The sequence below is a fragment of the Hyperolius riggenbachi genome, chromosome 4 (genome assembly GCF_040937935.1).
Source record: "Hyperolius riggenbachi isolate aHypRig1 chromosome 4, aHypRig1.pri, whole genome shotgun sequence".
NCBI classification, from domain to species: domain Eukaryota; kingdom Metazoa; phylum Chordata; class Amphibia; order Anura; family Hyperoliidae; genus Hyperolius; species Hyperolius riggenbachi.
In genome coordinates, this window is record NC_090649.1 from 387,161,049 (window position 1) to 387,186,017 (window position 24,969).

At 42.3% G+C, this 24,969-nt stretch overlaps 1 protein-coding gene across 2 annotated transcripts in view; it reads left to right on the forward strand.

Moving 5' to 3' along the window:
• Window positions 1-24,969, forward strand: part of HEATR5B (HEAT repeat containing 5B) — a 106,917-nt gene extending 81,948 nt beyond the window's left edge. For both annotated transcript variants that reach the window (XM_068232131.1, XM_068232132.1), the window contains exons 31-36: window positions 209-353; window positions 3,514-3,786; window positions 5,216-5,443; window positions 15,866-16,017; window positions 20,009-20,222; window positions 22,191-24,969. In XM_068232131.1, the coding sequence (XP_068088232.1) occupies window positions 209-353; window positions 3,514-3,786; window positions 5,216-5,443; window positions 15,866-16,017; window positions 20,009-20,222; window positions 22,191-22,495 (1,317 nt within the window). In that variant the 3' untranslated portion in view covers window positions 22,496-24,969. The remainder of the gene's footprint in view (window positions 1-208; window positions 354-3,513; window positions 3,787-5,215; window positions 5,444-15,865; window positions 16,018-20,008; window positions 20,223-22,190) is intronic.

Consider the following 24,969-nt stretch of genomic DNA (forward strand, 5'->3'; position numbering starts at 1 on the left):
GTACAATCAAGAGTGTATGGTGTATGGTCACTGTTAATCATGAATCAGAAGAAAGCGCACTCACTACCATTTCTGCTTCAATTGCACTTGTATATGCCATTCTTAGCTTTGAGATATCGTAGTATGTTTCTACTTATATTGATTCATTGCTTATGCTATGTCCATCAAAAAAAAGTTGTATGACCTCAGCTTTTATATTTTCTTCTAGGTGATTGGAGTGGAACTATTAAATGTCCTTCACCGCCTGATGCTGACATTTAACCCACCTAATGTGCAGCTGCTTGTCGCTAATGTCGTTCAGCAAATTGTGAGGGCTGCACAGGACAAATTACAGGAGCAAAGAAATGCGCAGAGTAAGGCTACCTGTTGATGCTGCAGAAGAATAAAAGAACGGTTTCTTTTTATACATATAACAATCTAACTTGTTCTGAATGCCTGACTAGAGCACAAAGAGGTTTTGTTCACCATCTGTTTAGTAAAGATAAGAGAAGTACCTTATATACTTGAGTACAAGCCACGTTTTTGGGCCCAAAAGTGGGGGGTCTCGGCTTATACTCGAGTCAGTAACTTGTGACCCTCCAAAAAATCGGTATGTGCCGTGTATTTAGAGAAGGAGTGTGCGTCTCCTCCAACACGTGCTGTCTGCCAGAGCATTTGGATTATGTCCGCCTGACATTAGTCCATGGTATTCAGTTTTCTCCCTCCCCCCAGTAGGTCAGCATGGTATGTGCCGGTATGTGGAGCGGTACCCCTCTCCCAGTAGGTCAGCATGGTATATGGAGCGGTATGTGTAAATTGTTTCCCGCTTAGCCATGCCTCCCTCCACCGGAGCGGTGTTCTGTACTCTGCTGTCCCCCAGCAGGTGTTTGCAAATTTACAGCGTTTTTGCATTTTGGCCAAAAAGTTCCATTTTGGTCTCGTCTGACCAGAGCACCTTCTTCCACATGGTTGCTGTGTCCCCCACATAGCTTGTGGCAAACTGCAAACGGGACTTCTTATGCTTTCTGTTAACAATGCCTTTCTTCTTGCCACTCTTCCATAAAGGCCAAGTTTGTACAGTGCATGACTAATAGTTGTCCTATGGACAGAATCCCCCACCTGAGCTGTAGACCTCACCATGGGCCTCTTGACTGCATTTCTTATCAGCGCTCTCCTTGTTCGGCCTGTGAGTTTAGGTGGATGGTCATGTCTTGGTAGGTTTACAGTTGTGCCATACTCCTTCCATTTCTGAATGATCGCTTGAACAATGCTCCATGGGATGTTCAAGGCTTTGGAAATCTTTTTGTAGCCTAAGCCTGCTTTTAAATTTCTCAATAACTTGATCCCTGCCCTGTCTTGTGTGTTCTTTGGACTTCACGGTGTTGTTGCTCCCAATATTCTCTTACACAACCTCTGAGGCCCTCACAGAGCAGCTGTATTTGTACTGACATTAGATTACACACAGGCGCACTCTATTTAGTCATTAGCACTCATCAGGCAATGTCTATAGACAACTGACTGCACTCAGATCAAAGGGGACCGAATAATTATGCACACACCACTTTGCAGTTATTTATTTGTAAAAAATGTTTGGAATCCTGTATGATTTTCGTTCCACTTCTCATGTGTGCACCACTTTGTGTTGGTCTATCATGTGGAATTCCAATAAAATTGATTCATGTTTGTGGCAGTAATATGACAAAATGTGGAAAACTTCAAGGGGGCCGAATACTTTTGCAACCCACTGTATATATGTATGTGTGTAGTATAATCTCTTACCCACCCTGTTTTAAAAGAACAGGCAAATGTTTGATTTTATGAGGGCAACCATCTTTTTGGTTGAAAGGAGGTGACAGGGAGCATGAGACACAGTTCCAACTGTCCTGTGTCCTGATCACCTTTCCTGCTTGCTAGGCAACAAGAACAACAACATAGGAAATCCCATTATGCTTTGCACAGTATCAGGGGAAAAATGCCCGGGCAGTTTTCTTTGATGGGGCGATGTTAAAGAGAACCTGTACTGAGTAAAAATATTTAAAATAAACACATGAGGTAACTTCAAATGAACATTACATAGTTACCTTGCCATCAGTTCCTCTTAGAAGCTCACCATTTCTTCTGACAATAATCCCTTCCAGTTCTGACAATATTTTGCCAGATCTGAAATATATCAGTTGCTGTCAGTTATAGCTGAGAGGAAAACTGATGTACCAGGTAATGTCCATGTTTACCTATGGCTCAAGTGGGCGATGTTACAGTTTAACAGTGTGCTGACCAGGAAGCTGTTATGGGGTAATGGCCATTTTCAAAATGGAGGACGGAGAATTCCATTGATCACAGTGGACAAACAGGACACAGGAGAGGAGAAAGAGATTGAGGAGTAGACTATACGGGAGGTAAGTATGACTTGTGTATGCTTATTTTGACTTTTAATTTTCAGTACAGGTTTTCTTTAAGCTTCTGTGCAGCTAATAATTAGGCTTAGGTAATAAAAACAAAGTTCTGATGCTGTAAAACTGTTAAAGAAACATCAAGCCTTTTCAGTGCTGCTGAGTAGATTTTTAGTCTGGAGGTTCACTTTAACTCCTACAGTGTTCTCCCCAGGCCCTTTTAGCCGGATGCTCCACCCGGCTAGTTTTGGTGAGCACCTGGCTGTCATCGACTCACCTTCTTTTCTGCTATAAGCAGAGTTGGGCAGAGAAGCACCAGCCCTGCATTCTCTCATCTCGCCCCACCCGGCTACCTTTTCATGCCACCTGGCTGGAAGAAATTTCTGGGGAGAACACTGTCCTAGGAGATAATTTCCATATTCTATTGAAACTAAAATAACTTTTCAGCATTTTACAATTGAAAAAGTACTTACAAGCTGGTGAAAAAGTACTAGCAAAATTATCTTTAGTATTTGCTTGTTGGCAGTGTAAAAAGCATTTTATGACAAGGCGTGAAAATGTCACCCTAGAAGAAAACTCAGGAGAAAAGGTGAATTGCATATGGCGCCAGGTGTTGCTTCTACTAACTTTGGAACACACATTAAACAAACATTCCACAGTGATGCACCTACTATCATTAAATATATTGCCACCTGTGATGAATGTAAGAATGAAAATCGGAGCGAGAAAAGATTGACTAAATGATTTATAAAGTAAGATTGTTAAAAATAAGCAATTTTATTAAACTATATTTAGTAAAGTTCCTTTTTCAATTGGCAGACATACAATGGGCTTGATTCACAAAAGGGTGCTAACTGTTAGCACGGCCGTTTTCGCATTGCGCGCAAACACGAATTTTCGCGCGAAAACGATATCGATTTTGTGGTAAAATTTGCGTTTGCGCGCAAAAACGTTATCGTTTTGCGTGAAAATTTGCGATCGTGCGCAATGCGAAAATTTGCGCGAAAACTGCCGTGCTAACAGTTAGCACTCTTTTGTGAATCAAGCCCAATATGTTTGGCCAGTTAGTTAAGCCGACTGAGCTACAAGTGTCAACTTTTCATTAAATATTGTAATCTAAATTTTTGTTTCCCTTTTAAACCAGACAAAGATGACAGCAGTGAGAAGGAAACGCAGGATTTGTTAGGTGAAGGTGAAGAGAGCGGTGGACTGATCCCAGGGAAGTCCTTAGTGTTTGCAGCTATGGAACTGATCATGTTCATCTTGGTGCGACACATGCCGCAGCTCAGCTCCAAGGTGTCTGATTCTCCGAGCCACATAGTTACTAGACACCAGCAGCTTTCAGAAGAGAGTTCACGCCTTGTGGCATCCACAGTGTCTATCCTAGCGGAGCTTCCTCCACTCTGCTCACCAGAAGGTAACTGCTTTACTATGCCTACCTTTTTCACTAAAAGCAAAACTGTACTGGAAAGTAAAATAGTGCCCATAGGTTATAATTACCTTGGGAGTGGGAAGCCTCTGGAACATAAAGAGGCTTCCCCTATCCTCCTCAGCAGAGGGGATGCAGCACTGGCTCCCCCAAAAGTCTGCTTGTCACCACACCTGTGCAGGTGCACTTACTGCTTTTCCTTGGGCTCTGGCAGAAATAGCCAAGCCCAATCTGGTCCCTGCACCTGTGTAGTAGAATGGACCCCTTCGGGCTCAGCTATTTCCACCAGCGCAGGAGCGGAAAGCCGCAGGCGAATGTAAATATATATTTGCTATTAGCTCGGGCCCCAGTGCTGAAATGAGGTGGCTGAAGAGGACGGAGGAAGCCCTATTAGGATCCAGAGGCTTCCTCCTCCCGAGGTAAGTATCTATTTTTTTTTATTTTGTAAGACTCACAGGTGTACTTTAGTACCTCTAATAAGGCTACCGGTATTTCACACAATGCAGTTTCTGAATTGAACAACACTTACGGGGATTGTAAGGGCACGTGATAAACATAATAGACGAGACAAATAACATTTATATTGCGCTTTTTTCCTGGCGGGCTCAAAGCGCCAGAGCTGCAGCCACTAGGACACGCTCTATAGGCAGTAGCAGTGTTAGGGAGACTTGCCTAAGGTCTCCTACTGAATAGGTGCTGGCTTACTGAACAGGCAGAGCCAAGATTCAAACCCTGGTCTCCTGTGTCAGAGGCAGAGCTCTTAACCATTACACTATCCAGCCACAATTCCATATCCTTCCTCCACTGGTCCGTTTTAATTTTCACCAAAATGCGGTATTTTTTTGTTGTCGTTTTTTTAGTCGGAAATTGCAACTGCAATCGCACAGGACAACCCACCTGATTGCACAATAAATGTTGCAATGCATGTGTTGTAAATAAAGCAAACCGTGATCACGTTGCAGAGTGTTAGCAATGGTGAGCTTGATTTTTATTGTGAAACAGCCCCTTGGAGTGGAAGACCTGCTTTACACTGATGAGAATAATAATTTTACCACATCCCTTACATTGACTCACAAAACTGTTCCCAGGCATGTTCGTAATTTCCAAGTTGAATGGCGTTTGAATCCTGTTTAGAAGTTTGTGCATTCATATGCTTGTTGGCTAACATTTTAGTTTCAGAAGCTTTTTATTTTTTGAAACAAGGTGATATTGTCTATCATTATTTTCCCATGCAGGGGATCTAATATTGGCTAGATTCAAAACATGACCATGTACCAGTTTTCATGCTTAAATGACATTTGCAATGTGCTTTAAAAATCTACAACATAGAAAATAATGTTTTCAATGAACCACTGAAAACTCTTCTAATTAATCTATGTAAATACAATATTTTTTTGTATTGTTTGTTGTTTTGCAGGCTGTATGACAATACTGCCCACAATTCTTTACCTGCTTACTAAAATTCTAAAGGAGACAGCAATAAAGTCTTCAGATAATCAAGTCCCTCTGCCTGTCAGCTCTTGTTTGCAAGCTATCAAGACTATTATCACTTCACCATTAGCAAAAACTGAAAAAACACAAAAGAAGTGGACAGACCTGATCCGCAGCACCTTGGCATCTATACTGGATAATAATTCTCAGCCCGGTAAGCAAAATGTACTACTCCATTGGCAGGGTTTGTGTTCATGTTCGGGTGGGTTTGCACCCGGATAATAGAGTTCCCTTTATGCATGCAATATGTGTGCCCTTAGTATGCATATACTTAGTTTGCAGTACACAAAAATAACAACATTCAGATTTGGCAGTCCAGATCTTCTACATAGGAATTTGGGTGAGAATCCAACTGAACTCAAACTCCACTAACAGTTAAAACAAAACTATACCTCAGCAATATGCATGCAAACTGAAAACCTAGTGGAATGTCGAATTCTATTTAGAGATACAAGTAAGTTTGAGGATTAAATTGGGCACCCTAGAACCCAATGGTCTCAACAGAGAAGATGACCTCATACAATGTATTCATAAAATTTACTGGTTAACATTCTTTGATTAAGACGATCTGCATAGTTTGGCTGTACATAGGATCTTTAGTTTTTACATTATGTTGATTTTACATTTTGGTCCTGCCTCTGCATGATGGGTTGTTTTTCCCCCTTAGAAAATAAGTATAGCCTCGGATCAATTGTGGGATGTGAGGTGACATTGCTGTTTGAGGTACTGCACCACATAGAAACTATCTGTTCTGATTACAAAGCTTGACAAACTCGGGTTTTGTATGCTGAAATGTGGTGGTGCTTTGAGTGGCAACATGGGATGGCGTATCCCATTGGTCACCATTCTGGAGCATGTTGTGTTTTTTTCTATTTGTTAAATGAAATAACGGATGTTCCCTGCTATTTCCCGGATACTGTTTGTTCCACGGTGATTAGGAAACCAGTTTTACCATGGAGAGGGGTGTGTGTGTCCAACCAGCCCACTGATTGGCCACTCTTTTTTGGGGGGCGTAGTTGTGGATTGCCGGTGCTCTACTGATAGGCTGTTCCACATTGAGTGTTAGCTGGTGGGAGTGACCTCTTGTAAAGGAGGCACACCTCAGATGCAGTGATTGGCTTCTTTTTAACAGGTATAGTTTTCCATCAGATCCATGCCTGTCGGAGCCAGCTGCCACATCATGGAAAGGTATGGCTAAATTCCTTAGAAGTCCAGATGTAGATCTGTATTATTTGAGGATCCCCATCAGGTGTGCAGTTTTTCTTCTTCTGAAATAGCTCCTTTTTCTTCTCAAAAAGCTCCTTTTTCTTCTCAAAAATGCTCTACTGTTTTTTTATACATCCAGCCTACACAGGTAGCTCTCCACCTTTAAAAACGCTTTTGTGAACCGAGGTGTCTGTGCCAAGTTCATATCTGTATTTGGGCAGGAGTCAGGACATTTTGCAAAGACTGTGGTGTAAGGGGAAACATGGGACAGAGAAAACACCTAACATAAGCAGCTGAAATGTGGAAATTAGACAATTATTCAGCGTACACAGACATAAGCTCCAGCAGAGTTGGAATCAATAATGCAATGTTTTTTCATTATTGAAGAAGAGCCATTGATATATTTTAAGCCTCAGGCATTAAAAATAAACTTGGAAGGATGATCTGAATGCCTTCAGACAATGTGTTTTGTTGGAACTGTCGAGGATTGAGCTTGTAGGGTTGGATTGCAGTGCATGGAAGGAAATAAGTGAAATCTTGCATTGGGAAGATTCGGCTGTAATAGCAGTGGATGTATTTGGAATTTAGAGATGGGCAATTACATAATGTGATACAGGAATAGGAGTGCAGCTAAGGCTAGACAGGTACTGGTGGTAGGGGATTCAATTATTAGGCGCACAGATAGGGTAATCTGTCGAAGAAACCGTGAATGCCGTACAGTCTGTTGCCTCCCGGGTGCTCGGGTTCGGCATGTAGCGGAAAGAATTGACAGATTACTGGGTGGGGCTGGGGAAGACCCGGCTGTCATGGTACACATTGGCACCAATGACAAAGTTAGTGGGAGATGGAAGGTCCTCAAAAAGGATTTTCAGGTACTTGGAGATAAACTTAAAGCAAGGACCTCCAAGGTGGTGTTTTCTGAAATACTGCCAGTGCCACGTGCTACATCTGAGAGACAGAGGGAGCTTAGGGAGTTAAATAAGTGGCTGAGAAATTGGTGTAGGAAGGAAGGGTTTGGGTTCCTGGAGAACTGGGCAGACTTTGCAGTCGGCTACAGGTTCTACAGCAGGGATGGGCTGCACCTTAATGGGGAGGGTGCAGCTGCATTGGGGGAGAAGATGGCTAAACGGTTAGAGGAGATTTTAAACTAGGATCTGGGGGGAGGCGGGAGGATAAAGTCTCAATATGTAGACAAGATGAGGTAAAAAGACAGTGGGAACCTATCATTATGGAGGGTGGAGAGGGGGGTGGGGACAGTGTAAAGATTAAGGAGGTTGGTAAAAATTCAAGTAGCCAATTTCATGTAAACAAAATTGGTAAATGTGGTGGTAAAAATATAAAGTGCATGGTAACCAATGCTCGGAGCCTTGCAAATAAAATAGACAAACTAGAGTTCATTCTGAATGACAAAGGCTATGACATTGTGGGAATAACCGAGACATGGATGGATGAAAGCCATGACTGGATAGCTAATTTAAAAGGATACAATGTGTTTAGGAGGGATAGAACAGGGAAAAAAGGTGGAGGGGTTTGTCTCTTTGTTAAGAATTCTCTTACAGCTGTCCTCAACGATGAGATGGAGGAAGATTGCGAAGATGTGGAGTCCGTTTGGGTAAATATTCATGGTGGAAATAAAAGTTGCCAATTGCTTATTGGGGTATGCTACAGGCCACCTCTTATTAATGAAGCTGCAGAACTGCGATTACTACAGCAGATTGAAAAAGCTGCAGGTAAAAATGAGGTCATAATTATGGGCGACTTCAACTTTCCAGACATTGACTGGAGTATTGAGGCTACCCATTCTGGTAAAAGCAGCAGATTTCTGGCAGCACTACAGGACAATTACTTGACTCAAATGGTAACTGAACCAACTAGGGGGCATGCGTTACTGGATCTGATCATTTCTAATAGACCAGATAATGTATCAAATGTGCAGGTTCAAGAACATTTGGGAAATAGTGATCACAACATGATAACGTTTGATCTGGTGACTGATAGGCCACGGGGCAGCGGGACCACTAAAACTATGAATTTTAGAAAGGCAAAGTTCACTCAAATTAGGCAGGCACTAAGTTTGGTGAACTGGGATAATGTACTACAAGGGGAAGACACTGAAGGGAAATGGCAAGCTTTTAAACTTATACTCAATCAATACTGTAGTATGTATATCCCATATGGAAACAAAATGTCTAGGAATAAAAAAAGGCCTCTATGGATGAATAGAAAGGTTAAAGATAAAATGAAGAGGAAAAAGAATGCCTATAAGGTCTTAAAACAGGAGGGGACCGAGGCTGCACTAAGCAATTATGCAGTGCAATAAAAATTGTAAAAAAGAAATTAGGCAGGCAAAGATTGAAGCTGAAAAACAAATCGCTAAGGATATCAAATCTAACCCAAAAAAGTTTTACAAGTACATTAACTCTAAAAAAAGAAAGGTTGACTGTATAGGACTCCTAAAGGATGAGGATGGGAACTCAATGGTGGATGACCAAGGTAAGGCAGAGTTATTAAATGCTTTCTTTGCTTCTGTCTTCACAAAAGAAACAGCACTGTTGCAAACTACAGAGGCAGAAGAGTCTCAATCTTCTAACTGTAATATTAAATACTTAATGCAGGAAGAAGTGAAGGCAAGACTAAATAAATTAAAAATAGACAAGGCACCTGGCCCGGATGGCATGCATCCTCGGGTCCTAAGGGAATTAAGTTCAGTTTTAGATAAACCCCTTTATCTTATCTTTTGTGACTCTCTTGCAACTGGCAGAGTCCCAGTGGATTGGCGTACAGCCCACGTTTTCCCATTATTTAAGAAGGGCAAAAAATCTGATCCAGGAAATTATAGACCTGTAAGTTTAACATCAGTTGTATGCAAACTATTTGAGGGGTTACTAAGAGATACTATACATGACTTCATAGTAGAAAATAATCTTATTTCTCAGCATCAACATGGGTTTACTAAAGACAGGTCCTGTTTGACTAACATGCTCAGCTTTTATGAGGTAGTGAATGCTAATATGGATATTGGGAATGCTGTAGATGTGATATACTTGGACTTTGCAAAGGCCTTCGACACTGTTCCCCACAAAAGTCTGGTGCAAAAGTTTAGGATGCAAGGACTGGGGAAGAGTCTGTGTTCATGGATAGGGAACTGGCTAAGGGACAAAAAACAAAGAGTTGTGGTCAATGGATCGTACTCAAAATGGGAGACTGTTAGCAGTGGGGTCCCACAGGGGTCTGTTCTGGGTCCAGTGCTCTTCAATTTATTTATTAATGACCTAGTAGATGCAGTAGTGAGCAATGTTGCTATTTTTGCAGATGATACAAAATTGTGCAGAATCATCAACTCTCAGGAAGATAGTGTCATATTGCAACAGGATCTGGATAGGATGGCTATATGGGCACATACATGGCAGATGAAATTCAATGTTGACAAATGTAAGGTCATGCATTTTGGACGTACTAATGGTCTAGCACCATACAAAATAAATGGGATACAGTTGGGGACATCAAACTTGGAGAAGGACTTAGGAGTACTCATTGACAACAAGTTAAATAATCGTACTCAATGCCAAGCAGCTGCAGCTAAAGCTAACAAAATTTTGGGATGCATTAAAAGGGAAATAAAAACTCGAGATGCTAGCATAATATTGCCCCTGTTTAACTCTCTAGTAAGGCCACATCCGGAATATGGAATTTAGTTCTGGGCACCACATTACAAAAAAGATATTGCAGTTTTAGAGCAGGTGCAGAGACGAGCAACAAAATTGATGCGTGGGATGGAAGGTCTCACTTATCGAGAAAGGTTAGATAAACTGGGTTTATTTAGTCTAGAGAAAAGACGCCTTAGAGGGGATCTAATTAACATGTATAAATACATCAGAGGGCAATATAATACCTTGGCGGATGAGCTTTTTGTCCCTAGGCCTTCTCAAAGGACTAGAGGACATGATCTGCGCATGGAGGAAAAACGTTTTAACCATTTATTTAGGAAAGGGTTCTTTACAGTAAGAGTGATTAAGATGTGGAATGCATTGCCACAGGAAGTCGTTATGGCAAACTCTATACCTGCATTTAAAGGGGGCTTAGATGCTTTCCTTGCGTTGAAAGACATCCATGGCTACAATTACTAGGTAATGCCTAATGATGTTGATCCAGGGATTTTATCTGATTGCCATCTGGAGTCGGGAAGGAATTTTTCCCTTTAGGGGCTAATTGGACCATGCCTTGTAAGGGTTTTTTCGCCTTCCTCTGGATCAACAGGGACATGTGAGGGAGCAGGCTGGTGTTGTACTCTGTGCTGGTTGAACTCAATGGACGTGTGTCTTTTTTCAACCAGGATAACTATGTAACTATGTAACTATGTAACTAGCTGGTAGGTAATAATTGCCTGTACTTTATAGACTGGTTAAGTTATTTTGTTTTTATGTCTTAACCACTTAAGGACCGCCCCCAGCTGATGGGCGGCGGCAAAGTCCGGGCCCAAACGACCGCAATACGCCCATCGGCGGGGGCGGCTGCGGGAGTGGCTATGCGGCGATCGCGTCATTCGTGACGCGATCAGCCGCCGGGGACTGGCTCCGCCCACCGTTCGCTGTAACCCGCCGGCCGTTCGGAAGCGCCGGCGGGTTACTAGCACCCGGATCGCCGCTGCACGTATGTATAATAGGCTTTGTAATGTATACAAAGCCTATTATACTGGCTGCCTCCTGCCTTGGTGGTCCCAGTGTCCGAGGGACCACCAGGACAGGCTGCAGCCACCCTAGTCTGCACCCAAGCACACTGATTTTTTCCCCCCCCTGCCCCCTGATCGCCCACAGCACCCCTCAGACCCCCCCTGCCCACCCCCCAGACCACTGTTTGCACCCAGTCACCCTCCTAATCACCCATCAATCACTCCCTGTCACTATCTGTCAACGCTATTTTTTTTTTAGTCCCTAATCTGCCCCCTACTCCCTCCTGATCACCCCCCCACCCCTCAGATTCTCCCCAGACCCCCCCCCCCCCTGTGTACTGTATGCATCTATCCCCCCTGATCACCTGTCAATCACCCGTCAATCACCCCCTGTCACTGCCACCCATCAATCAGCCCCTAACCTGCCCCTTGCGGGCAATCTGATCACCCACCCACACCAATAGATCGCCCGCAGATCCGACATCAGATCACCTCCCAAGTGCAGTATTTACATCTCTTCTTTCCTCTAAACACCCACTAATTACCCATCAATCACCCCCTATCACCACCTGTCACTGTTACCCATCAGATTAGACCCTAATCTGCCCCTTGCGGGCACCCAATCACCCGCCCACACCTCAGAACGCCCTCAGACCCCAGCCCTGATCACCTCGCTAGTGCATTGCTTGCATCTATTTCCCCCCTCTAATCACACCTTGAGACACCCATCAATCACCTCCTGTCACCCCCTAGCACACCTACCCATCAGATCAGGCCCTAATTTGCCCCGTGTGGGCTCCTGATCACTTGGCCAAACCCTAAGATGCCCCTCAGACCCCCTTCCGATCACCTCCCCAGTGCATTGATTGCATCTATTTTCCCCTCTAACCGCCCCCTGAGACACCCATCAATCACCTCCTGTCACCCCCCTAGCACTCCTATCCATCAGATCAGGCCCAAAACATCCTGTCATCTAAGAGGCCACCCTGCTTATGACCAGTTCCACAAAATTTGCCCCTCATAGACCACCTGTCATCAAAATGTGCAGATGCTTATACCCCTGAACAGTCATTTTGAGAAATTTGGTTTCCAGACTACTCACAGTTTTGGGCCCGTAAAATGCCAGGGCAATATAGGAACCCCACAAGTGACCCCATTTTAGAAAGAAGACACCCCAAGGTATTCTGTTAGGTGTATGATGAGTTCATAGAAGATTTTATTTTTTGTCAAAAGTTTGTGAAAAAAACAATAAAAATCCAATTTCCGCTAACTTTTGACAAAAAATAAAATCTTCTATGAACTCATCATACACCTAACAGAATACCTTGGGGTGTCTTCTTTCTAAAATGGGGTCACTTGTGGGGTTCCTATACTGCCCTGGCATTTTAGGGGCCCTAAACCGTGAGGAGTAGTCTAGAAAACAAATGCCTCAAAATGACCTGTGAATAGGACGTTGGGCCCCTTAGCGCACCTAGGCTGCAAAAAAGTGTCACACATGTGGTATCGCCATACTCAGGAGAAGTAGTATAATGTGTTTTGTGGTGTATTTTTACACATACCCATGCTGGGTGGGAGAAATCTCTCTGTAAATGGACAATTGTGTGTAAAAAAAAATCAAAAATGTGTCATTTACAGAGAGATTTCTCCCACCCAGCATGGTTATATGTAAAAATACACCACAAAACACATTATACTACTTCTCCTGAGTACGGCGATACCACATGTGTGACACTTTTTTGCAGCCTAACTGTGCTAAGGGGCCCAAAGTCCAATGAGTACCTTTAGGATTTCACAGGTCATTTTGCGACATTTGGTTTCAAGACTACTCCTCACGGTTTAGGGCCCCTAAAATGCCAGGGCAGTATAGGAACCCCACAAATGACCCCATTTTAGAAAGAAGACACCCCAAGGTATTCCGTTAGGAGTATGGTGAGTTCATAGAAGATTTCATTTTTTGTCACAAGTTAGCGGAAAATGACACTTTGTGAAAAAAAACAATTAAAATCAATTTCCGCTAACTTGTGACAAAAAAAAAAAATCTTCTATGAACTCACCATCCTCCTAACGGAATACCTTGGGGTGTCTTCTTTCTAAAATGGGGTAATTTGTGGGGTTCCTATACTGTCCTGGCATTTTAGGGGCCCTAAACCGTGAGGAGTAGTCTTGAAACGAAATTTCTCAAAATGACCAGTGAAATCCTAAAGGTACTCATTGAACTTTGGGCCCCTTAGCGCAGTTAGGGTGCAAAAAAGTGCCACACATGTGGTATCGCCGTACTCAGGAGAAGTAGTATAATGTGTTTTGGGGTGTATTTTTCCACATACCCATGCCGAGTGGGAGAAATATCTCTATAAATAGACAATTGTGTGTAAAAAAAATAAAAAATTGTCATTTACGGAGATATTTCTCCCACCCAGCATGGGTATGTGTAAAAATACACCCCAAAACACATTATACTACTTCTCCTGAGTACGGCAATACCACATGTGTGGCACTTTTTTGCAGCCTAACTGCGCTAAGGGGCCCAAAGTCCAATGAGCATCTTTAGGCTTTACAGGGGTGCTTACAATTAGGCACCCCCCAAAATGCCAGGACAGTGAACACACCCCACAAATGACCCCATTTTGGAAAGTAGACACTTCAAGGTATTCAGAGAGAAGCATAGTGAGTCCGTGGTAGATTTAATTTTTTTATGTCGCAAAGTGTCATTTTCTGCTAACTTGTGACAAAAAATAAAATCTTCTATGAACTCACCATGCCTCTCACTGAATACTTTGGGATGTCTTCTTTCCAAAATGGGGTCATTTGGGGGGTATTTGTACTATCCTGGAGTTTTAGCCCCTCATGAAACCTGACCGGTGCGCAGAAAAGTCAGAGATGCTTGAAAATGGGAAAATTCACTTTTGGCACCATAGTTTGTAAACGCTATAACTTTTACCCAATCCAATAAATATACACTCAATTGGTTTTTTTTTATCAAAGACATGTAGCAGAATAACTTTCGCGCTCAAATGTATAGGAAATTTTACTTTATTTGAAAAATGTCAGTACAGCAAGTTAAAGTCATTTTTTTGCCAAAATTCATGTCTTTTTTGATGAATATAATAAAAACTAAAACTCGCAGCAGCAATCAAATAGCAGCAAAAGAAAGCTGTATTAGTGACAAGAAAAGGAGGTAAAATTCCTTTAGGTGGTAGGTTGTATGACCGAGCAATAAACCATGAAAGCTGCAGTGGTCTGAATGGAGAAAAAGGCTCTGGTCCTTAAGGGGCGAAAAGACTGTGGTCCTCAAGTGGTTAAGTTTGCCATACACATCATTTTCTCCACTCAGTTCAGTCACTGTGATTCAATCTGACATAAATCAGTTCCCTCCAACATGCTGGCAACGTATAAACTCTCTATTACCATCATTAGGAAAAATGACCCATCCCTGCCGTTTTTCGACGAATGAACGACATTGGAGGGTGGTTGAATGATACAAAGGTATGATGACAGTCCGCCAATCTAATCATTAGCAGAAGCACAAAAATGAGAAACTGGAAGTGCAAAATTTGGCACATATGAGTAGTTTGTATGGAGTGATCCATTATTGTCCAAACCGATTCGCCAGGACAAATCAGTCTGCATAAACTATAATCGCTCTTTTTTACAGTCATTGGGACACTTTTTTTCTTTTTAACGATTCATAGCCGACACGTCCATTTTGGGAGACCGCAGTCGAGCGTGTGTTCATAGAGATCGAGTGGACGGCATATTTAATTTGGTTGACAAACGACATCCATTCATTAAGTTCAACCAGAAAGAACAGCCACCATTAGCCAAATATTTTTAAGTTTGGGTGGGATCAGTTGCTGACCTTATTGTTGACCTATGTTTGGTAAATTTAGTACCAAATTACAATTTATTATAATTTAAGGAATGGCTCAGGTAGAGTGTAAATATCAATAGCCTATGAACCGATTGAAGTTTCCTAAGGGGCTATCAATAAAGGCGGCAGTCTGCTGAAATAAAAGCACTTTTCAGATTGCCATGTTTATAAAACATTGCCACTTTTATGTCTGATGGTCACTTATGTTTGTAAAGTTCAGTAGGATAATCTGTGATAATCATATTTAGAACATTGCAATCAGCCAGATCACCACTTCATAAACTGCAAAATAGCAGTTCTAATTTTTTGTTTATTGGCAGCTCTGAAGAACAATGATATTTTTTTCCAGACTCCCCGTTCACCACTTCAGCCATACATCACCTCTTTTTAAGAAGTAAGTGGCCTCAATAAAAGTGTATGGGCCACCTACCACTAACTTATATGAGAGAAGTAATGGTAGTAGCTGGTGATCTATTATGCGCTTTGGGTCCTACGGGAGGAAAAAGCTTTACAAATGTTTTGTTTTTGTTGATGTTTTTGTCAAGTGAACAGAGCACTTCTTGAAGTGAATTACATTACTGATCGTCCAAGCAATGATCACCAATGACAAAAATACAGTTGCCCTTGTATAAATATGGTATCATGAAGGTAACAATTACATTTTAATAGTAGACAACAAAAGTATCTTTTTTTGTTTACCAAGCCCATGAATAGATTTAAATCTGAATCTATCTTTATTACATTTCGGAAAATGTGCACCTGTTTTTATATAACAATGTAATGTCTTAATAGGTTTTCAAAATTATATGCTGCTATTTCATTGTCTTATGCAGGTGACTCAAAACACACACCAGATGAAGTAAACATACTAACAGCCGTTGTACTCTTCTTGTGGTCGGCAAGCAATGAGCTCATTGGAGTGCAGTCACTGCAGACAGGGTGCATAAACCGTTTCAAAGCAGCAATGGCCTCCAGCGACCCTTGGGTAAGTTTTTTTAAAGGAAGGAAATGCAGATGTGGATTCATAACTGCCAAATTCTATTGATTTTATATTTTTCAATATGTTTTATTGAAGTTTCCAAATTAAAAAACAGGTACGAAACTGTGAATGCAGTAATGATACTGTCTTCATGCGAGAAAGGGCAAAAATATAGAAACCTATTACAACAGCCACCCTTGTGCAGTGCAAATCAAATAACGCAAAGCACCAGATGCAATACCATTAAGCAACTCCAGTATCTGAAACCAATGGCCAGGGCTAATACTAAGTACCCCTACCACCCCTCACAAGTGCTCTAAACCCACAGCTGAACTCTGGTCCCCTACCTTTCGTGTCCTTACCTCTTCCTCTAGATTGTAAGCCTTTGGGCAGGGTCCTCCTCCTTTTGTATCCTACCTGAACATGCACCTCCATTACTGTGCACCCATGCTATGCATCTGAGTGAACCTAACTTGCCTAATCTCCATGCTCCCATCCAGTGACTGACTAAGCATTACCTTGTACTCATACTGTGCTGCACGATCTGGTTTTTCTTGTATTCATGTATTGTCATTTTGCTGTATGTCACCCCTAAATATTGTCTGTAACCTAAACGAATGTCCAGCGCTGCTAATATGTTGACGCTTTATAAGTACAATGAATAAATCATAAATAAAGTAAGACCTCCAGCCCCTCAGTCAGAAGGCTCACAGGGAGGCCCATGCAGACCAAGTGCCCCAGATGTTCAAAAATGTCCAATTTCTGTCATTTATAGAGGTTAGCTGCTCCAGCAATTGAATTTCGTTGATCTTGTGCAAAAGAGTTGCCCTAGAAGGATGAGATTTCTTCCAGGAAAGGGAGAGCAAGGCTTTGGCAGCAAGGCAAATATGGCTAAGTAATTTATTCCTCGCTGGATAAGGAAGGGACAAATTTGTGGAAGAGACACCCAAGGATCTGGGTTTGCTGCGGCATCCAAGATTTCCAAACTTGAGGAAAAAATGTATTTCCCTGAAAAGTTTCCCCACAGTGCACGCCCACTAACAGTGGAGATGATCAACTATGCCACTACAGCCCCTAAAAAAAGATACGGAGGAACATAAACCTCACCTTTTTAGGTGCTATGGGGTTCTAGACAGTCATACAATATTTTATATGTTCTTTCATTTAAGGTGGAATTTTATAGGTGCACTGCCCATATTCTTGAAGATGCTCGAACGTTCCTTGGTGTCCCAGGTGCTTGCTAATCTATTCTGCCACTTGCTCATAGTGCCGAGACATCGGGGAGGTGCTGATACCAGATACTAGCGTATAGTTGTGAGATTAGGTCCTTCCTGGGAGAGAAGTCCAGAAAATCTTACCTGCATTTTGTAACGATTGTGGGTATCTAAAAAAGGTTTGTAAGTTAGGTGGCAAACTTATTTTTCATTACACTACCAGAATTTGTCAACACGAAGTTCGTGTTATCCGTACCAAAGTTATTGCCACCAGCAGTTCTCTGAGCTTTTGCCTTGATACTTTTACATCCCAGTTGGGTAGGTACACATTTTCAAAAATGACTTCAAGAATTAGTGAAAAAGATTATGTATTTCCATAGGGCTCTTATTTTCTTCTTCAGTGCTTTACAAATTATATTTAAGAATACAGATCGTTTACTGCCCTTGACAACGCTCACAATCTGATCTTGGGCTGGTAGAAGCTCCAGCTAAGTGCAGCGGCCCCCGCTAAGACTCTGGTAGCCCTAGCAGTGTGATCTATGTAAAAATTAAAAGCGTGTCTAGTGGAGGCAGAAAGATCCTAAACTGCGGGGCGGCGTCCCATGCTTTGATCCGTCCTGGACAAGTATGTGGATGACCCATTCCCCCACTAAAACTAACACTGAGAAACTGCTGGATCAGGTGAGAGTTTCCTCTGAGAGCTGCTGGGGTTACAGGAGGCTTGGCGAGGGATTGGGTTATCTGTATACTTGTCCGATTGGATCAAAGCATGGGTCGCCACCCTCTCACGCAGTTCATGATCTCTCTGCCTCCAACAGATTCCCTTTTTTGTCTTTATTACATAGATCACACTGCTTGGGCTACAGTAGGATTAGCGGGGGAGCAGGTCATCCATTGCACTATCTCTGCATATTTGTCTGGGGTACATAGAAGATCACACTGTTCATGTAGCATACGGTCCTCTCACTGCAGTTGTTTGTTCTCAAACACGTGAAAGGAGACAGTGGTTGAAGCTGACAATTGCATGCTGCTGCCACTGATCACCTTGCCTGCAACCTCTGCCTGCACCTTTGATCTCTAGCACTCATGGCTGACCTGCCTACAGCCCTCATCTATGCTCAGGCAATCTAACTATTTTGGGTAATTAACTGGGACTGGTATTTTACACATTTAGGGGATCTCTTACCCCCTCATCTGGTATCCTTACCCGTGTTTCCCTGAAAATAAGACACTGTCTTATATATATTTTTGCTCCAAAAGAGGTGCTAGGGCTTATTTTCAGAGGATGTCTTATTTTTGGGGGAAACACTGATAGTTTTCCTATACAAAATGTATATACTGCATGCCATGCTGAAACACAAGCAGCATGCACAGAGCTTGTGGCTCTCACTTACAAGAAATTGATTCCGCTGATCATGTGGGTAAGAGTCTATTTCTTGCAAGCTGAGAACTCTGTCAGGCTCCCCAGAGCTATGATAGGATAAGCTGTGTGTCCTGGGAGAAGGTGAAGAGGTAAAGTGCTGCTGATGCTTATCACAACAGATCAGGAGGGCTGGCTCCAACAAAAACACAAATTGCCTGACATATACAGGACTGTAGAACTCACATTATACTGCTGCTCTCCTGTATCCAGGCTTTGTATTGAGCGTGACTTGCTGGTGTCATGCGGGCTGTTTCTAGGGCTTACATTCGGGGGAGGGCTTATATTTCATGTATGCTAGGAATTCCTGCTAGGGCTTATTCTTGGGGATGTCTTACTTTAAAGGGAACCTGTACTGAGTAAAATTATTTAAAATAAACACATGAGGTAACTTCAAATGAACATTACATAGTTACCTTGCCATCTGTTCATCTCAGAAGCTCACCATTTTCTTCTGACAATGATCCCTTCCAATTCTGACAACATTTTGTCAGAACTGTAATATATCAGTTGCTGTCAGTTATTTATCAGTTGCTGTCAGTTATAGCTGAGAGGACAACTGCTGTGCCAAGTAATGTCTGTTTCCCTATGGCTCAAGTGGGCGATGTTACAGTTTAACAGTGTGCTGACCAGTAAGCTGTTATGGGGTAATGGCCATTTTCAAAATGGAGGACAGAGAATTCCCTTGATCACAGTAGACAAACAGGTCGCAGGAGAGGAGAAAGAGATTGAGGAGTAGACTACATGGGAGATAAGTATGACCTGTACATGTTTATTTTGACTTTTAATTTTCAGTTCAGGTTTTCTTTAAGGGAAACACGGTACCTATCAGCTGTTGCTGGCTTTGTGGCTGCTGATCCTGGCTGTTGTGGATGCCTTTATTGCAGCCTTTTTGATGGAGGCCCTAGGGTGGTGAAATCTGCTTTCATCTGTGGTCTGATGTGCTCAGGGGCAGTGGGAGCAACTTAAGCTAGACAGCACAGATTAGATAGAGACCGCTTGGGAGTGGGTGGGGGAAGCTCCTTAAGATGCCCCTGTACCATACTATACTATATTTTTCCCTCTAAACCTAGGTGTGTCTTATGGTGCGAAAAATATGGTAAATACAAAATAATAATAGAGAATGGAACATTGTAGAACAGTGTGGGGGATAACTCCTTCCTTGCAAGGCTATTCCTCTAGAACGCTGATGTAGAGCTGTAGAATATCCTCACTGCAACATCTGCCAATTCCCGTGAAATCTGCCCAGTTGTGGCTCTTCTGCTTTGACTAGCTTTGGAGTATTATGAAATACAAAACATTGTTCATCTCTTTGGAGTGTCTGTCATGGTAACAAACTGATGATTTCACACTTTATTTACAGGTACAAGCTAAATGTTACCAGCTTATATTGTCAGTGTTCCAGCACTCCAACAGAGCCCTCTCTACCCCTTATATTCATGCACTGGCCCCCATATTGGTAGAAAACCTGAAGGCTGTTGAAAGAAAAAGACCAAGTAATAATACAGAGCTGATGGCTGTGCAAGAAGGAGTCAAAGTACTGGAGACTTTGGTTGCTTTGGGAGAAGAAATAAATAGTGAGTAAATTATTTCTTACTGTATAAAATGGTCGACATTTTACACCACATGCATGAACAAGAGTCCTCAGTATCATGTTTTCTCCTCTTGCCTGGAAACATGTCAGGTGTGGGCATGTGCTTTTACCTACGGGGGGAAGGGACAAAAGTGCTGGAGCAAAAACCTGGACTAGTTTTTTTTATTCTTATTATCATTTTTACACATTGGAACAGCCTCTTACTTCGTATTTATGAGCTTGTAGATACATGATCTTTATTTGTCATTGTGACCCAATCCATGATTGTAGGCTCATTTGGCTGTTTCCACTGTATTGCTATAGCCTTCTTGGCATAAAACAATCGTATTCGAATTCATTTCGGTAGTACACACCTAATGCACTAATCTTTCAGTGACCTTCACCATATTCTAATATGATCCAATTGAGGGCTGCAACACAATAACAGGACCTTTTTGAAAAAAAAAATATTCAGTCCGGGTTTGCTGTTTTTCAGAAGTTCTCATCATCTCAGCATTTTTCACAGATCTTCATGCCTAGGAAAACGACTCCAAAAGCTGCTTTTTAGTTTTTATTAAGCAAGTTGATGTGCTCCTTAGATCACATATAAAGGACAACTGAAGTGGGAGGAATATGGAGGCAGCCATATTTATTTCCTTTTAAACAATGCAAAATGCCCGGCTGTCCTGCAGATCCCAAGCCTCTAATACTTCTAGCCATAGACCCTGAACAAGCATACAGATCAGATGTTTGACGGATGTTTGGCTGGATTGTCTGTATGCTTGTTTCAGGTGTGATTTTGAAGTATGAAAGATCAGGAAGACAACCAGACAACTGGTATTATTTAAAAGGAAATAAACATGGCCACCTCCTTATACCTCTCACTTCAGCTGTCCTGTAACTCTGATAATACCTGGGGAGGACGACTGTCCACAAAACTCAAGAATAGAAAAGGTCTAATTTTTTTTAGATGTGCAGTGAGACAATATTTAGGAATATGAATTAGGTGTAGTTGTATTTATTTTTGTGTCCATTAAAAAAACCCTCTTAGCGGTAAGCCGCCGCTGAGGATATCTTAGCCCCTGGTGGGGCGATTTGCTTCATTTAAAGTGCTGTACACGCAGCTAGCACTTTGCTAGCCACGCGACCAGCTTGATCGCCGCCGCTCTGCGGCGATCGTCCGCATGCAGCGGCGGAAGAGGGCCTTGCCAGAGCCCTGCGCTGCCCGGACCAATGACTACCAGGCAGCGCTATGGGCTGGATCGGAGGCGTCTGACGTCCATGACGGTATTCCGATCGTCGCCATATACGCATATATATACGCATGCCCCTGTTTGCTATTGATGCCGGTGACGATCGCACTAGAGGCACACATGCGCCCTCTAGTGTTGTTTTTATGTAGCTACCACTTTGGTAGCTTTACATGAAAAAAAATTTTTTTTAAATGTATTTCTGCCTTTTTGGCAAAATTTAAAGAACCGCCAGGAAGGTTAAAAAAATAATATAACTGTTTTAAAATCATTTGCCTAAACTAGTTTAAGGTGTAATTTTTATAAAATTATGTGGATGAATAGTGTACTGGTTAAGGGCTCTGCCTTTGACATGGGAGACCAGGGTTTGAATCCTGGTTAGTACCTATTCAGTAAGAAGTCCTTGGCCGGGACCCTCCAACATTTACAGAGTGGCCGCTTGAGCGCACTCCGTTAGTGGCTGCAGCTCTTGAGCGCTTCGAGTCTGAAAGGAGAAAAGTGCTGTACAAATGTTAGGATTATTATTATAATGTTTTTATTATAATGTTTTGTTTTCATTATAATGTTTTCTATATGTGCTTATTTATCTTATTGCTCAGCAGTTTTTTTGCTCTTTTTTTTAAATGGGTTATTTTATATTGATTGATTGATTGATTGATTGATGGTTTTACGGTATATTGGTACAATAATGTGTGTTTTTTTTATATCTTTGCACCCCACAGGAGTTCAGCTTCTTGCTCTGCTTGTCCCCACACTGATATCCTACTTATTAGATGTCAACACTTTTAGCTCAGTATCTCCATCATCTGAGGATCTCCATGAATTTGCACTGCAGAACTTGATGTGTATTGGACCTCTCTATCCTCATGCATTCAAAACTGTAATGGGAGCAGCTCCAGAGCTTAAAGCGCGTCTAGAGGCCGCCATCCGAGCCAATCAGGCAAGCAAAGCTAAAGCTGCCTCCCGACAGCCTGCTCCTGCCATACAAAGTGCTCCCACCATCAAACTGAAGACCAGCTTCTTCTAACTGCGGAGAGGCTCATTCTATGAATGGTGGAAGCTTACATGACTTCATTGTTCTGTAACCCATGCTGATGAACTCTATACCAAGACCAGCTCCAGCCCTGATGGTATTAAAGGGAAATTCCACTTTTCGTGAAAAGAAAATTCAGGCTGTTCAGTGCAGCTCCTACATACAGGTCTTTAGTGGCAAATATTCAGTTTCCTCAATCTGTTTTGTGTGCTTATAAACACAGCTGTTCCAATGTGTTCTTAAAGGAAATCTAGTGGCTGTATAGTGTACTGGTTAAGGGCCCTGTCTTTGACATGGGAGACCCGGGTTCAAATCCTGGCTAGGGTTAGTACCTATTCAGTAAGGAGTTCAAGGCAAGACTCCCTAACACTGCAGGGTGGCCTCTTGAGCACGTCCCAGTGGCTGCAGCTATTGAGCACTTTGAGTCCGACAGGAGAAAAGTGCTGTACAAATGTTAAGATTATTATTAGGATTAATAAACTAATTTAAAAAAAGGCACAGGGCAGCTGCAGGGGGCCGGTAGAAGCCTCAGGTAAGTTAAACTGGCTTTTTAAAAAAATTAGTTTAGGTTTCCTTTATCAGAAACTGGCAGACAGGAGTGTTAGTGGTGCATATTAGTCACAAGATTAGTGCAGGTTTTGAAAATGAATAGCAGGGGCTTCTGCTCTGTGCAGCTATTTACTCATGCAGAATGGTGGGAGTTTCTGTGCATTCTGTACTCAAGAGTGCTACTATTGTGGTTGGATTTGAGCTTATTTACAGTTTAGTAAATTCTTTGCCGACTCTGAACTGAAATGGTAAGATAATGTTTACCCCAGAAAAAGTCTTGTACAGAACTGATCTGTGTATCGTATACGACCATTTTATAACTAAAGTGGAATTTCTCTTTAACAATTATAGTACCCGTCTTTGTGGGGAAATGTTTTTCCTACTTGCAGATATTGAACTTCACTTTTTAAACCTGAAGATCGTTAGTCTTTCTTTGCCATGGTTCCAAAATGTGGGCCTCTGAACCAAAATTAGCTTTTAACCAGCATTCGGCGTTCTCATGGTAATTTTATTTAATATTTTAGTTAAACATGCTCATTGAGGGGGGGAAAAGACCACTTTTTCCCCCACCTATTTGGAGACAAGAGATGGTGAATATGTTGCTATTGACCATTCTGGCTTGAAATAATGTGTATGCAGCCTGGCACTGGACCAATAGGAACCAGCAGGAAGTGCATTTTACTAGCACAACTCCAAGCCGCATACAATGTGGATTCAATTTGCAGGCAAGCTGGAATTATTAGAATCTTATTGACTACTTATATTGGAGACATTCTCCCTCACTTCCTGTATTGTGACACTAATGATGCTGCTGTGATCTATGTTGCATCTTGCATCCTTCCGGAGTGCCTCCTCTTTACATGACTAAAGAGAAGCCAGTAATAATGGCAGCAGCCTCTAGCAAATTCTCCATATAAATATAGGAGAGAAATTGAGGGAAGAACTTAAAGTGTACCTGAGGCAAAGCTAGCACAGGATTTACACTTACCTGGGGCTTCCTCCAGCTCCCGTAGTTCCATCTGCTCCCTCCTCATCTTCCTGGTCTCCACCATTGTGCCGCTATTAACCCCGGTAAAGTCCCTGACTCTGCCAGTCGGGGACTACTGTGCATGCATGGTCCCAGCCACGAGCACTCCCTGATCATGCTCCCATGTCCGAGAGCGCTCTGCACATGTGCAGTTCGTTAAGCCTGTGACTACACTAGGGCAAAATCCTCCCGGGACACAGGAGCGCGATCGGTAGCGGCATGTGGTTGGGACAGTGCATTCACAGGAGCCTGCAACCCAGCTTGCAGGTTCCACATTGGTGCAACAGAGGGGATCGGACCGACACTGAGGATGCTAACTGGCTACCAGAGGCTGGAGGAAGCCCCAGGTAAGTATAAAGCTTTGAGCTAGTTGCTGGTTTACTTTAAAGCTACGCTATCGTGTAAAGTTTTAAAATGCATGTGTACACAGAACATGTGAGAAGTACATTTCTACCAAATTAGAATGCATTATAATTTACTTTTCCCTAATGTCGTCACTCAAAGTAGGTTGTAAAAATCTGACAGATCTGACAGGTTTTGTACTAATCTATCTCCTTGTGGGGGATTCTGAGTTTATCTTTTATTCTTTGCAAAATCCCTCCCTGGAGAGGACCAATATCATGGCTGGCCTATTTTCCTGTTTGCACACTATCATTCAGTAAGTGCTTTTGAAGGGAAAAAAAACCCTGAGAATCCCTCATAAGGGGATGGATTACTTCAAAACCTGTCAAATTTTTACATCCCACTTAGTGACAGTGCATTGATAGTGTTATTAAGTATGGGAACCCTTTAAAGGTGTTTTACACTGAGATACAATATACACGCCTCATGTATGAAATTCTTAAGGTGCATACACACATCAGACTATAGTCTTTGGAAAATGAAAGATCAC